Source organism: Etheostoma cragini, chromosome 3 (genome assembly GCF_013103735.1).
Source record: "Etheostoma cragini isolate CJK2018 chromosome 3, CSU_Ecrag_1.0, whole genome shotgun sequence".
Lineage (NCBI taxonomy): Eukaryota > Metazoa > Chordata > Actinopteri > Perciformes > Percidae > Etheostoma > Etheostoma cragini.
In genome coordinates this window covers 2,224,422-2,241,295 of record NC_048409.1, presented here as the reverse complement: position 1 = coordinate 2,241,295, position 16,874 = coordinate 2,224,422, and the positions used below count along the sequence as shown (strand labels likewise).

Below are 16,874 nucleotides of genomic sequence, written 5' to 3'. Positions count from 1 at the left end.
CTGCAGTGTTGTGAGAAGCCATGTTTGGCTTAATAAATGGAGGTAATCTTTGTCTCATGGTGCGACACCTAGTGTGTCAGCGATGGGATATAAAAAGGCTTCCTTCATGGCTGCGCCTTCATCTGCTCTGTGTTCCTGTGTGCAGATCTCATTGGTTTTGGCAGGGAGGCAGTTGGATGGGGAGGAAAGTGAGTTGGACTCTCCTGCCTCTGGCAAATACTTACTGGGTCCCACCAGACTAGGAGGATAATGGTAATCCGATGCAATTTAGAAGGGTTCTACAATTTTATGCTTTTAGGCCTTTAGCATGGATTAGGCACTCTGTGGTTTACACCCTCCCACACACAGACACACACGCACACACAAACACAGTCAGCCATACTTACTGAGGCCAGTTCACATGGGTTCGCAAATGTACTCAACTGGATCAAAAGGAAGATTTTTTTTTTCATTTGCTTTACAAACTCATTTTCTTGAAACAATGTATTTCAATTACCACTCTGAAAAATTTTAAAATACTTTTCTTGGAATAATAAAGTGTTAAGTTTCCACATCAAACTGTAAGTTGCATATTGGACAAGGATTGGATATGTACAAGCAAAATCAGCCTGTACATACAGGTCTTAAAGTTAAACTCCCTTTAGCAGATGGATGTGGAAAATAGCCGTCTAATGTCAAACTGCACAGTGAAGCTCAAATATTCCAGGTGAAGTATCATTAAGTGTAACACATTTTTTAGTGGAGAGTGACTTTAAAATCCACACACTGTAACAGCAACTCTCAACAAGGGATTTTTGTAACCTATATGGGTACGTTTGCAGTAGGTAAAGTAATGCTTGTAATGTCATACTTCTCATGTAAGGTGTGTACAGTGAAGTATGTGCAGGATGATGGAGTAGCTCAATTTAAGAAGATGAAATGATGGTTGGAAAATCAAATATTCTTTTGTTTAGGAGAAACATAATCATGTTAACCAATACCATGAACATGTCTCCCGCCATCCAGAATGAGTTCTAACACCCAATCAACGGTTGCTGTGATTAAGATCAGAAGTGGCACACTGGCATAAGACCTATTCCCTTGAGAGAAAATCAAGCTGATGATTCAGTCTTTGCTGCAAACGAAACAAAAGACCCCATCTAGTGGTCATAACTGAGACACCCAGGGTGACTGTGATGGCCAGGGACCCCATGAGCTGGATTTTTCAAATCATCTGAAAATCCTCATCCATAGTTTAAAGCTGCAACCCTTTGTGTGGAATGTAATGTAACTTAGCAGGTCATCCACTGATATTTGATATTTCAAGGATTTTCTTTTGACTGTAAAACCGTCATCAGTAGGCAGTACAGGGGGTCAGGAAACAATGGATGATGAAAGCCCGGAGGTAAAAAATGACTTGTTATAGCAGGAAAAGCATGTGTTATAATAGCATTGGCATTGTTCTATTCAAATGTCCAATTAAGTCATGACAGTGTGACAATGAGCCATAGCATGAACTTGGTGCGACCATTGCAGGCCAGCGGATTGACCACTAGAAACACAATTGCAGGGAATTGTAACATTTCCTTCAGAAAAACCTCCTTTTGCCAGACATCTTTCTCAATTAAGGGAGCTAAGGCATGGAATGAGCTGTCCATTGAGCTAAAAGCTGACTGTTTAAAATCCCTTTTAGGGATAATATTGGAAATTAGCAACAGCTATAAATGCAGTACATTGGAGATTTGTTGCACAAATGTCTTTGTCTAAGTATCTGTCCCTGTTCAAATAAACGTGACATTAAATGAGATGAACAACGCAGGATCCTGAAACTGAAGCAGTGAAATGTAATTCATCCATCATCAATTACATAATTTAAACTTTTGCTTTTGCTCATGTTACATTTCAACACATCATTTGTTAAAAAGGCTTATTGGACAAAGACACATTTTAACCCACTGGGTTCTTGATAATGATTACCAAAATATTTAAATGCTATAACATTTGTTGTCACATACAGCAAACATCTCTTCCCTATCTGCTAAAAGCCTGTCCCCCAGAGCACACTGTAAAAAAACATCTCCTCCCTATCTGCTAGTTGCCTGTCCCCAGAACACACTGTTAAAAACATCTCCTCACTAACTGCTAACTGCATTTCCCCAGAACACACTGTAAAAAACATCTCACTATCTGCTAGCTGCCTGTCCCCAGAACACACTGTAAAAAACATCTCACTATCTGCTAGCTGCCTGTCCCCAGAACACACTGTAAAAAACATCTCGCTATCTGCTAGCTGCCGGTCCCCAGAACACACTGTAAAAAACATCTCACTATCTGCTAGCTGCCGGTCCCCAGAACACACTGTAAAAAACATCTCGCTAACTGCTAGCTGCCGGTCCCCAGAACACACTGTAAAAAACATTTCACTATCTGCTAGCTGCCGGTCCCCAGAAAACACTGTAAAAAACATCTCGTTATCTGTTACACACTGTAAAAACCGTGGTCTCTGTAGACAGCCCAGGGTCTACAAACAGCAACACAAACTAACTGAGCCAACCTGCACCACGAAGCATACACACACAGTGTTCCAGCCAGTAGCTGACAAGAAGGATTTGGGGGTTGGGGGTTGGGGGTTGGGGGGGTTAAGCACAGTGGAAGCACAGAAGGGAGGACAAAGGGACGGGGTGAGGAGGAGGACAGGGCAAGCTAGTCTTGTTTTGTTTGAAAAAACTTCACTAAGTACGTCACCCAACATGGCTTAGAGCTCCTTTAACATGCCATTAGGAGATGAAAATCTTTTCTGAACTTTTCTTGTCTAAAAGCTTCCAAGGAACTGTAGCTGTTTACATGATGTTAAGAGCATTATGCTAAAGGTCTGTCTTACAGTTTAGGCCTGTGTACATAACATCCGTTAATTACCACGCATGTCTTAACAGATGTATATCCTATTCTCAATGTACAGTATGCATATTAACCTACTTCTGTAAATACAGTGGAGTTACTTGAATTTTTGCACTACTTGACCCAAAACCAACACATGGAGTCCACAGCAATATTATAATAAACTACAAATAAATCCAATAAACTGTAGAATATTTGTCTCTATAATGGCTTTATGCTGAAGTTAGTTCTTATCTGTTTAGCTTGATATCTTTGCTCAGTTGTAGGCCTATGTCTGCATCCGTATGTCCCGTAAATTTGAAATACTTTGAGTGTACTGAAAACTGGGATCCAATTCCTTGTACGCGTCAACATATTTGGTGCAACATTTAACATAATATAACACAACACAGTAATCAGCTGACCGTGCACCTGCTGTTAATGAGCTCATGATGCAAATAGGCCGGTCTACTGAAAAAAGACTTAAAGACATTTGCTGCAAATCAGATTGTAATTATGTAATTGGAAATGGTTTTATTTGCTCCTTTTTACACACTGTATTTAGGTTCTGGGTATTATCAAAGGGTTTTCCAACAAAAATGTACAACATATATAATTCAGTCTTTAATTAAAAAAAGCTGTACTGCATGTAGTATGACTCTTTGAGAAAAGGATAATGGTTTTATTTTGAAAACCAAATGAGAATAGATTATATTTCTTTAATAATATATTTAATTAATAAAAGGCCCTACAGTTATATATGTAAATGTTTTCTCCCAAGAGTTGCAGAAAACATAATACACTTCATGAAAAAGAGTATTTTAAACTTGGCCTAAAAGTACAATAAAAGAGTAAAAATACTAGTCTCACCCTTTAAATGATACCATGTCTAGTTGCAGGATGTAGGTGTAACCCCACATTAACTGGGACAATACAGAGAACACGACCTCTTTGTCCGCTGTGGTGTTATTTACAGCCTACAAATCACATTTCACCTTAATTCAGTGGTGGAAAATAGCTAACTAACCTACACTCTCAAGTCCATGTTCACACATGTACTTGTACTTTACCTGAGTAATTTTCACACTAGCTTATACTTCTATTCCACTACAATTCAACAGGATGTCAAAAATCTTATTGATAAGATTACCAAACACAAGAGCAGCAGGACAATGTGTAAAATTGGGCAAAAAGCTAATTTAGCCAAACAGACAAATGAGGGATTGAACAGTGCACAAATTGGATTGTAACATGTGTGGGAAATGTGAAAAAGTGCTTAATGTAAGATTGTAAAATTAAGTAATTTCCTAGTTTGGCATCTGTGCAAAGTAACAGTAGCTGTTGTTTCCAACTCAAGCGCCACTAAGTGTGCTACACCAACAAAATGAGACTCATTTCTCAGCCATAACTCTCTCTCTACAAGATGCTACTAACAAAGATAAATCCCTCTTTATTGCAGCAGTTTCACCCAAACTGTACATTCCCACCCACAACTCCATCAGCTGTCCACCAGGCAGCTCGTCCTACTCTGTCCTGCGAGAGTTAACTGTACGCATCATGGCCTTTGAATTTATGTAGTTGGCTCTGTTCAATATCACTGTTACACATGCGTTTCATTTGATAAATGTCCGAGCAGGTTTTCATCTGTAATTAAATCAATTGCACTGGACTTGCTGTGTGCCAACTAAACGACAGAAACTTAATGAAAACACGAGACTAAATGTAACATTAATGAATTAACCTTGAGTTGCTGTAGTATCTTCATCATTTATACCAACAAAGATTGATTTTATGTAAATGAGCACATTGCACAACATAAGTTATAAATATCTGTACACAAGCTGGTAATGACCTGAAAATAATAATGCATTTCCATCAGCACTAGACGGACAGGATTTACCCCAAACATATCAACTGAAACACAATTCAGAATGAGTTTTTACATTTTAAAATAATCTCTGTTAAATTGACTTTTACTGCAATGGCTATGGGTAAACCCATTGGAGGCCATGGGTTTACTGTGTGGCTGTGCAGCATTTTGAATTAAAAGCCTTGTGTCATCAGTATTACTGAGATGTGCGCAGCGCTTTATCAGTTTTGTATTTTCAGCAGATTCCCTAAAACACAAAACTCATCCTCTGTGATTGGTTGTGGCTCAGCGTGCTCCATTGTTCCGTCCGCCCGTTTGTTCGCTTGGTTTCCTACGCACAAACAAAACTTTCCTGCCTGTACTGCGCAATACCGGGCTCCACTGTGCTTTGACATCCCAAAGTATTGGAATCTCTGACTTTTTCTGAGGGGAGAAAGATAAAGGTAAGTCGTTAATGTCAAAACATAATGTGTGAAATAGTGTATTTGTGCTCAATATTTGGTACTTTAAATAGATACATTGTCATCTTATTCATTCCTATAGTTGGTAGTATAACTCTAAATGTCCCTATCATAATAAGGGAGGAAATTCCACTTTTATAAACTTTTAAAACGCAAGATACCATGTATTAATGCATGTGGCATTGAATAAAAGAAAATAATATTTCTAGATGAGTTGTTTATCATTTTAACCGCTTTTCCCCATAGTTCAGCATTGCTTGTTAGGTATCTTTGGAAACCTGGTGTTCTTAAGTAGAATTTAAAATATATTTGTGTGGGTTTGTAAAACTTTATAGATGGACCCAACTGTCAGTCTGACAAGTTAATGACTTGTGTGACTGAGCTTGCTGCATGTCCAACATGTAAATTCCCTCAGTGTAATTGCCTAATGAATACTGTTTCTATAATAAGATGTGTCAAGCTCCAGTGTAACATTTGTGCATCCTGCTGAATTTATTTAGGTATTGTTTTATTCATATTCAGTGTAGCCCCATGCTCTGTAACAAGACCTCACCTGCTCTGTTTTCTCTCTCTGTGTCAGTCATTGCTTTTTTGGCAGGATGTACAGCTTCATGGGAGGAGGGTTGTTCTGTGCCGGAATCGGGAACATACTGCTCATTGTCTCCACTGCAACTGACTACTGGATGCAGTACCGTCACTCCAGCAATTACATGCACCAGGGCCTGTGGCGGTACTGTGTGCCTGGGAAATGCATGACACACACAGACAGCATTGGTGAGACTCGCTGGGTGTCTTCCATGTGCATGTGCACAGGCACATCCTCATTCATATGCATAAGTGTGCTTATATCCCACCTGGGAACTCCACACTTACCCGGATCTACAATAGGGTTACTTCCCTTTGGGGCTTTGCAGGGGTGTTTATTAAAATATGAGAGATTAAAATGCAAAGAAGTTACTGCCATTTACATATATTCAATTAATCTTTAAAAAAAACCAAATAATTTGTGTGTAGGGGCTGTTTTAAAAGATCTCTACATAGAAGAATATATAGGTGATTCTGCGAGTAAATGTGTCAGTGTATTATAGTACATATTTTAGATTAAAATACATAATATTCAGTTATCCATCACAGGTTTAATCGGGTGCAAATCAATTCCCAAACACTAGATGGCAAGCTAGATCTGTCTCCTGTTGATGACGAAAGCAGAAATAACTGTAAAAATGTAAAAATGACATGAACTGTGTGTGTAGAATAGATAAACGCAGAAGTTTCCAGTTAGTACTGACATACTTTTCAGTCTGGTTTGTCAGGCCCCTGTCTTAATCCTCGTCTCCTCTCCCTTCCCACCCACAGCGTACTGGGATGCCACCCGGGCCTTTATGATTCTTTCCCTGCTGGCTTGTTTCATCGGCATTGTGATCGGTGTCATGGCCTTCATCCACTACTCCTCCTTTGACGGGTTTGACAAGACATTTGCAGCCGGCATCCTGTTCTTCATCTCCTGTAAGCAAGCTCCTCCATCATGGCTACTGTAAATGCAACCCATTGGGATGTAGTAAAGACCTTTTTCAGTAACACCTAATACTTGTATCTCTTGTACAGGTTTCTTTGTGTTACTGGCCATGGCTGTCTACACAGGAGTGACAGTGAACTACTATGGCAAACGCTATGGCAGCTGGCGATTCTCCTGGTCCTATATAATGGGCTGGGTGGCAGTGGTGCTCACATTCTTCTCAGGTATGCATCCTAACAGATTAACTAGTTAAAAAACACATTGATGTGCCCTGTTCTCACGTTTTAATTCTGTTCTCTTTCATGTGATTGTTCTCTTCCAGGTATCTTCTACATGTGTGCCTATCGGATGCATGAATGCCCAAGAAACTCCAACTCACGCTGACCTTCCAAAAAGGTCAACACACACATCAGAACTGGTCTATTAAACGTGACCAAGAGGAACCAATGCCCCTGTGAACTTCCAGCTCCTTTCTGTTAACCTGAATGATCATGAACAAGTAAAATAAATGAGAAAAAAAGAAGGCATTTGTTGTCTACACTGTCTCTCTAAATTAATACAACTTTAATTGAACACAGTAAATAAGAAGAGGTACACAATGTCATTGATGACACCAGCATTGGAGCTGATACAGATCCTTGAAAGCAAATTTGTTTGCCAATTTAAAACCCGCAACACAGTGACATGCATTGTTGCTGTGATGAACATCTCCTATTAGAGGGGAAATGTCCGTGACGGATCTAATCATTGTTGTTTGAAGTAATAGAGTACTCACCGTAAGCTGAGTTCGTAGTTAAAATCTTATAAATCAACAGCTATCTGATCCACACACTTATGTAACTCACCGTTTTCATTTCTCTGTCTACTGCGGTCTTCTACCACTATGGCACAAACGAGTACTTTAAAAACTACACACAGTTTATCTTATTAAGTACTTAATATTTGGATAATTTTTTGAAACCAACAATGCATGTAAAAGGACAGAATATTCATATAATATACAGTATACTGTAAGTTACAGTACCTTGGCCAAACCAAACCATCACCAATGAAGAAGGAACTCTCTGCTGGGTTCAATGGTCCCTCAGACAAGTGTTCAAATGGTATGAAAGGAGCGCGGTCTGAGTAAGTGGACATGGTAAAGTGTAGGGGGCGACTCACTATCACATATAGATCACACATTTCAAGTTTCATGTATAATTGTAAAATGTTTGTCATGAGGACAAATTCCTGTCCAAAAGTCAATTTTTGGTCTCTGACCTGGAACCTTGTCAATCAAGAGAAATTTCGTCAAATTCTTTGTTCATCGATAAATGTTCAAAATGGCCGCCATGCCATGCCATTGGACAAAAGGTTTTGTTTTTAATAACTTTTCACCTTGATTCTTTAGATGACACAGACTGTGTTTCAAGTTGATGTGATGAAATCTCCAGGAGGAGTTCTTTAAAGTATAGCACCGTGACTTTTAGGTCTACTTCCTGTTGCCACTGGGGGCGCTGTGACTTTAACTAAATATCAGCCTTTATACGTCCTCAGGGTCGTCAAATTTTGAGCCAATTGCACAATGTAGACTCAAGTTACACCCACTTCCTGTTTCAATGGCGAAACAAAATCACAATGCCCCCCCCCCCCTTTTCTTTTAATAATGTTTCATCTTTAAGGTCCTACGATGGCACAGACCAAATTTGAAGTTGGTCGGACTACATCTCTAGGAGGAGTAGGTTAAAGTACAACATGTGGCCAAAATGGCTTTAATTTCAAACTTTCACTTCAAAATGGCGTCCTGTTGGGTTTAGGGTGTGGCTCCACTGAGGTTTTTTGTACGTCTTGACATGCTACATATGTGTACATATGTGTGTTAGTCTATGTTAAACGCATCTAGATTTTTTAAGTTTTGTAGAGGGCGCTAGCGAGCCATTTTCCCATGCCTGAATCCCTTAAAATACATTTTCACCAGACTTGATGCAAGTTTTTGAGTATGTTAAGCCCCTGAACTGAACAATAAGAGGGCTCATTTGGCTTTACTGGGAGCAATACATCTTTAAGCTTTTGGATGGTGTGTAAAGGAGTACTTCTTTCACCACTGAAGGGGAGCATAAGTACTGTATAATTCTTTGCAACAAGGAGAACCGAAATGCTGAACCACACCACAAGTGCAGGGTTAAAACGTTTTTAGTAGAATCAAGAACACTAAAAATGCAAGTTCATCCCACAAAAAAGATGATCTTCAACACCAAATACTGAGATTAGGGTGGATCTTCAAAACACAACCATTGGGATGGGTCACAGATTATCAAGTTTTCTAACTGTGTCCTGATTTTCTTTTTTTTTTTCTAAAAGGGCCCCTATATCATTACTTGACATATGATACTGCTCAAGTGTTGGATGTGTCACATATATGATAGAGTGACTCACAGTACAGCATGGTCTACTTACAAAAGCTGTTGTTAAAGGATCCATTGTAAGGTTAAATGAAATAATTTGATACCTTCTGGTTGACCCTGTAAAGATGCAAGACAAATAAATTAAGCCTAAAATGAGATCCTAATGACAAGATAGACACAAGATAGATAGATAGATACAACTACAATGTATACAAATAAAATGTACAAACATGATCAAATAAAAAAGTATTAAGCTTGCAATGGCTTAGTTGGAGCTTTGGGGATCACACAACCTGCACAGTAATGAGAATGTTGGACATTTAGGCGCTCAAATTGTAAAACTGATTTCTCAGGTTATGTTGTGCCTTCACAGGCTACGAGGCTGAGAAGTCCTTATAGTTTATAGTGCCAATGATAGGGCAAATGCCAACTTTACCCTGTGAGTCAAATGGGACCATAGACTGTATATTAATGGACAGTGCATGTGTGACGTCACCCATTGGTTTGTGGAGATCTGCTATCCATCGTCGAGTTTGCCGCTACGGGTGCAGTCATCATCGTCGCGGATGTGACAATTTTAGAAGAGAGGGAGGAGTCCCTCGAGACTATTTTTGACAGACAGCTACAGTTTTTGTCCAACACAGAGGAAATTATGAGGACATGCTATCAGCGGCAGTACCTGCTCAGGAAACTAAGATCATTGGATGCAAGGAAGGATATCCTAATCACGTTCTACTGCTCATTTATTGAAAGTGTTATAACCTTTTTTCTTTACTTGTTGGTTTTACTCCACTAGTCTTCAAAAGAGGATCTGCTTACAACAAACTGTTAAAGTCTGTTCCAGAATTATTGGCACCCCCTGAGAACTCAGTCCACCCTATGTGGACAGAAGACCCTGAAGACCGCCTGTAGGATCTTAAGTGATTCATCACATGTCATGTTTTCAATGTTCAAATGGTTCCACTCAAGGCGCAGACGCCACTGTCAAGGCTGCAAGACCCAGAGGAGGAAGGTGACCTTTGTCCCCAGGGCTGTCCAGCTCCTAAACATCCAACCCGGTTTTAAAATTAATGAAACCATAATTAAAAAAATGAACATCATTTTGCGTTGCATAAGACTTAAAACTAGCAATTGAGACCATAAACTCTTATTAAATTGTTGACTAAGGTAACAAATCAAGTGAGAAGTGGGTCACGTTCTCACAGACTTCTACAGAAACCAACCTCCTTTTGGAACCGCATGTGTTGCCCCCTGTTGCAATTCAGATAGAAGGCAATCGTTTTCAATCAATAAATAGGATGTACAGTATAGATCGAGCTGTTCTGTGCTGGTCGTAAATACTTCTTAGAGTTAAAAGGTTATGGATAGACACACCGAGATCCTTCATTTCTAATGTATACTTTGTAATCCCGCATTATGGTTGTCCAGGAAAAACAGTACACACAACATTCGAGTGGGGTGACAATTCCCTTTTACATACAATTGTTCCCTTTCGGCTCTATCATGTCCGTCCTTCACAGACATAGCTCATTAGGTTAGCTTAGCATAGCAGAAAGTCTGAAAACAGGGAAACAGGAATCCTGGCTTGGTTCACTGGTTACACAATCTGCCCACCAACACCTCACAAACTCACTAATAAAGTCATTGGCTTTTTTGTATGAAAGGCTGTATGAAAACATTACCTTTTGATAAAACAAGGACTTTCCAAATTTGCAAAAGAGTTTGCTTCAGGTGTTTTTTGTAGAAAAAAAAACAGTTGATTTGCTAAATGGGATATGGAAACATTTTGCTGAATAAAAAAAGGTTTGCTTAAAACTTGTTTTGTAATTGGATAGAAGCATGTCATCTATCGGGTCCGTAACCTTTTAACACAAAACCCTTGTGCTTAGGTTTATGGCTCCTGACCTAAATCTGCAACAACAGTGTACCAGGTAAATACCATTATTCCCCAAGGGTTAGCACAATTACTGCTTCTGGATCTAGGTTTTGAAGATATGTGCCCTCAGTAACACTGAGGGCAAGGCTTGCAGACAAATGCTTATTTAGACCACAAAGGGGAGATTATTTGACATCGGATAGGACTAAAGTAATCTAACAAGCACCTTTTTAAGGCTGTATCCTCATGGTGTATTGTGGTGTCCTTTGGGGACCTGAGTTTTTCAGAGGTCCCGTTCCTATCATCATGCTTCACAAAAGACTTCGGAGTTCTCTCAGATAGGTGTGTCTTTTATCCTCAAACTGTACAAAACAGAACCCAGAGTGATTCGATTCACAGCCTGAGGCCACAACAAAAACTGATCCATTACAGAACTTGCGCACGAAAGAGCAACAATGAAACTCATTTCATAACATCGCTAAATAGGACATTGGTGATCACTGACCCTGTTCTTTCATGGTCCTAAGAAAAATAAAACACTGTTTGCGTGTATACATTATGGTTTCCTATGCGACGCTCCCCCTGCCCACCCCCAAGACAGCAATCAAGAGTCATTATCGGCCAACACCTGACACTGCCCAACATATAAAATAATATTTTTATATTGCTAATGCATTACTGGAAGTTTAAAACTGACCGCTGTACCGTAAATGTGGCGATAAAGTCAGAATGAATCTGACGGTAAGCATCTTTATTCCAGTAAAGTTCCCATGATATACTATAAGTAAACTATGTTTTATGCAAATCATCTTAAGTACATCCATGAAACAAATTATTGGCTATTAATTGTTAAATTATTAGCTAGGAAACATATTCATTTCTGAAGAAACAAGTACCTTGAGCTTCCTGTATCTGCCTTTAAATAACATGCTGGCTTTATTGAAGATATGGACAAGCTAAAATAAATAAAGTTCTGCTGAGATCAATAGTAATTCACACACATTAATAATTAATAAGAGCTGGGGACACACGGCGTGAGGAAAAAAACAGTTTTTTGTGACATTGACTTGAAAGTTATTTTAATGTCAACATTTGAATTCGCATTTGAATGAACTTGTTTGATAAATACTTTTAATAAACCATAACGTAAAGTACTACAATAATGATATATGTTGATCAAAAATCTGCATTTACCATTATTGTATGTAGAATAAAATGTAAAAATTTGGAATTTGTATTGCCACAAAGCAGTGAATGACTGAAAAAATCCAATTTTTTGAGAAAAAAAGTCTACTTTTCATATGTGGGCATGTATGGAAACCAAAAATGTGTTCTTGTTATTGCATATTAGTATATTTCCTTGTGGAGAGCTGGCTTCAAAAAAGCTTGAAATGGTCAGGTTACAATCAGCAGAAGGTTAACTGGTGACGTGTTGAACTGTGTGAAAAGGCTTATTTTAGATGAATTGTTATTTGATTTCGAAATGACGTAAAAGAGTATTTAGAAAAATGAAATTGTTCAAAGCCCAGCTCATGTTACACTTTTGTCTGTCTAACACACCCCTGTAGGGGCGACGGTATAAATGGAAGGGATCCGCCGACAGCAGTACAGAACATGAAGACTTGCAGGTGAGTCCTGAAATAACTTCATCACCTCTTTTCTGGATGTCTCGTGCTGTAGGCTAAGTTTATTTATATTAACTATACATTAGTCGAATAGTGTTGCCTGTAAAATGCTGTATGAAGTTTCTTACTATGTCATCAATGCTGTTTCTTTGTGTCCTTGACTTAACCTTTGACACACAAGATATCACTTGAGTCTTTATGTGCTCAATAATGAACTTTCTTTTTTAAATTTACTTGACATGCTTTGCACGTTTGTGTGAAGGTACAGCTAATATTTTGTATTATACTTATCGTTGTGTCTACGAAGCTTTTAAAGATGCAACTTAATTGAAGGATAATGGTAATTTCAAATCAATGTTTGTTAGATTTTTTTTTTCAGAAACTAGGCATAAATCATGAAACACAACATTGACGCAAGTGTTTCAATTTTTTTTCAAGTTGCTGCTTACTGTGTGTTGCATAATGGGCTTGAGTAACTCCATTGCCATTGTAGGCTCTTCCTTATTGTACAAGAAGGTCAAGCTTTCTTTTAATGCACTTCCTTCTGACAAACGATATTTTGGTTCCAATTGTTTTGCGGTTTTCTCACAGGTCTGAACTCAGAACCATGAGGCTGATCTTCCTTGTGTGCCAGCTTGGACTCATTTTGAGGACCAAGGCCCAGATTCCAGATGCTTGCGCTCTTAGCGATACAAACAGACCTCCAAGTTTGTGGGATTTATTACATAGCATATTAACTGTTATTTTCACAGCTCCATTGCACTTTGATTTACATCTTCTTTTTAATCTCTCTCAGGAAACACGGACATATCCGTGGTCTGTGGCACTCAGTTTATGGACCTGAGCATCTTCATCTGCCCTATGTACAATGCTCTTTACAATGAGTCAATGATGGTCCTCAATAATCAGTTCAACACACCTGAGTGTTATGGGAAAGCTGACTGGAACATGACTCCACCTGTCTTAAAATTCAGATTTCCCATGAATGAAAGTGCTGTCTCATCCTGCAATAATAACTTTAAGGTAGTCATCACACAAGCTTTAACAACTTGGTGTAGCAATTGAGGCACTTTGTCCATCTGATTTATTAGAAGATCTCATGCTATGGCAGTTAAAAAGATTTGCAATGTGTTGCAAATGTTTGATTTTGGTGCATTCTTATAGGATTAAATATCATTATAGAAAAGCCAAGGAGTGTAGAATGATTATATGTTGAATTCCTGCATCAAAGAATTAATCAGGGCTTGTTTCTTTTTTCTTTTTCTTTTGTAAAGGTAACCACTCAGGTTGGAACTGGAGTGTTTGCGGACTTCTCCAACGTCCAGTACGTCAACATCTCTGGCATTGTTAACTCCGTAGACCCGTCTGCGGGTATGATCACCTATCGCCAGCAGATCAAGTACATGTTTTCCTGCTTCTACCCAATGCAGTATCTCCTGAACAACACTCAATTGGCCGTGTGAGTACGTTATGAATAACACTTGTGCTGCATGAGAAGAAAGCATGACTGAGCTACATTCTCATCCAAGTTTCTTTACATCCAAAACAGATCAGGTACGAGTCTTGCCATCAGAGACAACAACGGTAGCTTCATCACTACACTGAGCATGCAGCTCTACGAAGTAAGAACTGCTCTAGCTTTTGGAATTCATGATTTTGAACGAATGTTTTTTTTTACATTAAATAACTTCATTCTGTTTTTTCTGCGGACAGGATAGCGCTTACACAAAGATCCTTACTATACCGCAAACAGGACTGAACCTGAAGACCAAGATTTATGTTTCAGTTAAAGCTACCAACCTAACAGAAAGGTATTTAAGTGTTGGAGGTTTACAGTAAAACATAAGTTACATAAATAAGAACACATAATTAATTTTCAACTTTTTGTCCTACTCGCAGATTCAACGTGCTGCTGGACAGATGCTACGCATCAACAAATCCATATCCCGTGGCCAGCACCTCTTATGACCTTTTTGTAGGGTGAGTCTCCTATGAGTAACCACAGTATAGAATACGTTTAAGACTCCAAGCTGGCTTTGTGCTTCCACACGTGCAGTCACATTACATGTCTTTTTTTCACATAAGGTGTCAACGGGACCCACAGACTAAGTTGGATGTCAATGGGATGTCTCAGAAAGCATCCTTCTCCTTTGAGGCCTTCAGATTTGTGGAGCACAAAAATCAGACAGTTTCTACTTTCTACCTGCACTGCGTCACCCGGCTCTGTGAGGTGGCCTCGTGTCGTGGGTTAATGCCGGTGAGTAGACACCACAGTTCCTTTAAGAGTCCTAATAGTAGGATATTACGGATTATTAATATGGATTTTTTATCCATTTTCAACAGACCTGTGGTGCCAAAAGAAGGAGAAAGAGAGAGGTCGCAGATGTGATTGGTAACGGAACAGTCACCTCGCCAGCCATCGTTGTGGGAAAACTAAGCAGTGGTGCGTCTTTAGGGAACAAAAATATCTTGTTATCTAAACCATCCTATCCATCATCCCTAAAAATGTGGATTTGCTTGGTTTATTCAATCTGACTGGATTTCTGACTTCATATGCTGTATGGCAATAAACTAAACAAATTAAATTAGCCTATTCAAAAATAAATAATGACCATCTTTCCTCGTGGTATCTTTTTTAAGAGAATTAGTTTGACATTTAGCGATATGCATTTATTTACATTCTTGCCAAGAGTTAGATTAAAAGATCGATACTAGTCTCAAGTCTGTTTGCTGTGTGAAGCTACTTCTAGCAGCCAGTTAGCTTAGCTTAGCATAGCACAGTGACTAGAGATGGGAACATTGTAATATGTATACTTTGAAAAGATGGTTAAATGTTAATTATTGTAATTTAGAGGTGCTGTTACGTTGATCGGACAGAGCCATGCCAGCTGTTTCCAGTCTTTATGCTAAGCTATCGCTACTGGTGTTAGCTCCGTCTTTAACCTATCATACACACATCAGAGTAGTATCAATTTCACATGTAAAGCAAAATAAGCCCTTTATAATTATTATTATAAATTATTATTATTATTGACAAAAGTATTTTTTTGACATTTTTCAGAAGAGGCTCAAACTTTCTCGGCTTCTCTAGGTAAGAATCTTGGTTCTTCTAGGTCATTACTTTCTCAGTCATTAGGAACATGAATTAATTTACCCATGAATCCTAACCCGGTGTAAAATGTGCATGCCTTTCTTCTTTCCTTGCTTCCACAGGTATGCCGTCCGAGGCCAACTACAGCAGCCCTGTGGTGGCTGTGATTGTCTGCATCGTGATCCTAACCATTCTCCTTGTCGTCATGGGTGTGTACTTTGTGTTGTTCATCAAACGGAGAAAAGCACTCCTCCAGTAACATCCCCTGAGTGAGCGCGGAGTCCCTTCACCTATCTCCCGAACTACCAGTTAACCATCATCTTCAAAGTATCACCGTTCTGCTGCAGAGACAGTAATACAAGTTATGAGAAACAATAGAAATATTATACTATACTACTATTTCCATTTCACAAACAGCAGTATCACTAGGTGTTCAGCAGTAGTCTAGGCTTGCAACTGTATAACCATAATAAATCACATCATCTGTAATGAAATTGAGTATTACGACGATGTGTCTTTAATTATGTTGTCCGAGTATATTGTAGTATGCGATCAATGGTGGCATTTTTTGTAATATAATAAAGAATAATGTGGTTTGGGTTCAAATCAGACGTTACTTCTGGCTATGCATGTGACACACAACATGACATTGCTCAGTTTGGTTGAAAAACAAGATGTTTGAATGGGACACAACCCGTGTCCTGGATGAAAGTCTTGTGCTTGTTTAAACTATGCGCCCCCCCAACGCACCTCCTAATGCAGAATCTGATGCTCTTATACGTTGTGATCATTCTTTCTGCTTTGCTCTTGTATAATTACTTGGGCCCCTAGAAGACACTGTCCCTATAAACTGTTTTAGCTGTACGTCCTTGCCTGTTTAGAATTACATACATATATTTAACCCTTGTTTGGTATTTGGGTCAAATTTTTACAAGAAGAAAAATGGTACAAGTATACATTATTCTACCTGAAAATCAATGGCTTAATCTTATTTTCTGTGATAAACATGTATTGCTGACTCAATTTCAAAAAATACTCTGGACATGACCACTTATGTTTTTCCATAGTGGATTTTTAACATGAATTATAACCTTATGACAAAAAAACGAATCACAGGTCCATTTTTAATTGTGTTCTAGTACTGATTGCATTCATTAAACATATACAGTATGTTATCGCCGTAGTTTGAAATTGA

At 38.8% G+C, this 16,874-nt stretch overlaps 2 protein-coding genes across 2 annotated transcripts; both read left to right on the top strand.

The window, feature by feature from the left end:
- The first annotated feature begins 4,968 nt into the window (after window positions 1–4,968).
- On the top strand, window positions 4,969–7,230 carry lim2.3 (lens intrinsic membrane protein 2.3). The gene is made up of 5 exons (XM_034867297.1): window positions 4,969–5,169; window positions 5,768–5,961; window positions 6,544–6,693; window positions 6,793–6,927; window positions 7,026–7,230. Exons 2-5 carry the CDS (start codon window positions 5,787–5,789, stop codon window positions 7,085–7,087), a joined length of 522 nt encoding a protein of 173 aa, XP_034723188.1. The 5' UTR covers window positions 4,969–5,169; window positions 5,768–5,786; the 3' UTR covers window positions 7,088–7,230.
- Window positions 7,231–13,182: 5,952 nt separating this feature from the next.
- On the top strand, window positions 13,183–16,744 carry LOC117942021 (zona pellucida-like domain-containing protein 1). Its single transcript, XM_034867298.1, has 10 exons — window positions 13,183–13,295; window positions 13,385–13,611; window positions 13,863–14,047; window positions 14,138–14,210; window positions 14,302–14,399; window positions 14,488–14,568; window positions 14,674–14,845; window positions 14,932–15,031; window positions 15,650–15,679; window positions 15,802–16,744. The coding sequence occupies exons 1-10, from the start codon at window positions 13,196–13,198 to the stop codon at window positions 15,936–15,938; spliced, it is 1,203 nt and encodes a 400-aa protein (XP_034723189.1). The 5' UTR covers window positions 13,183–13,195; the 3' UTR covers window positions 15,939–16,744.
- Window positions 16,745–16,874: the final 130 nt, after the last annotated feature.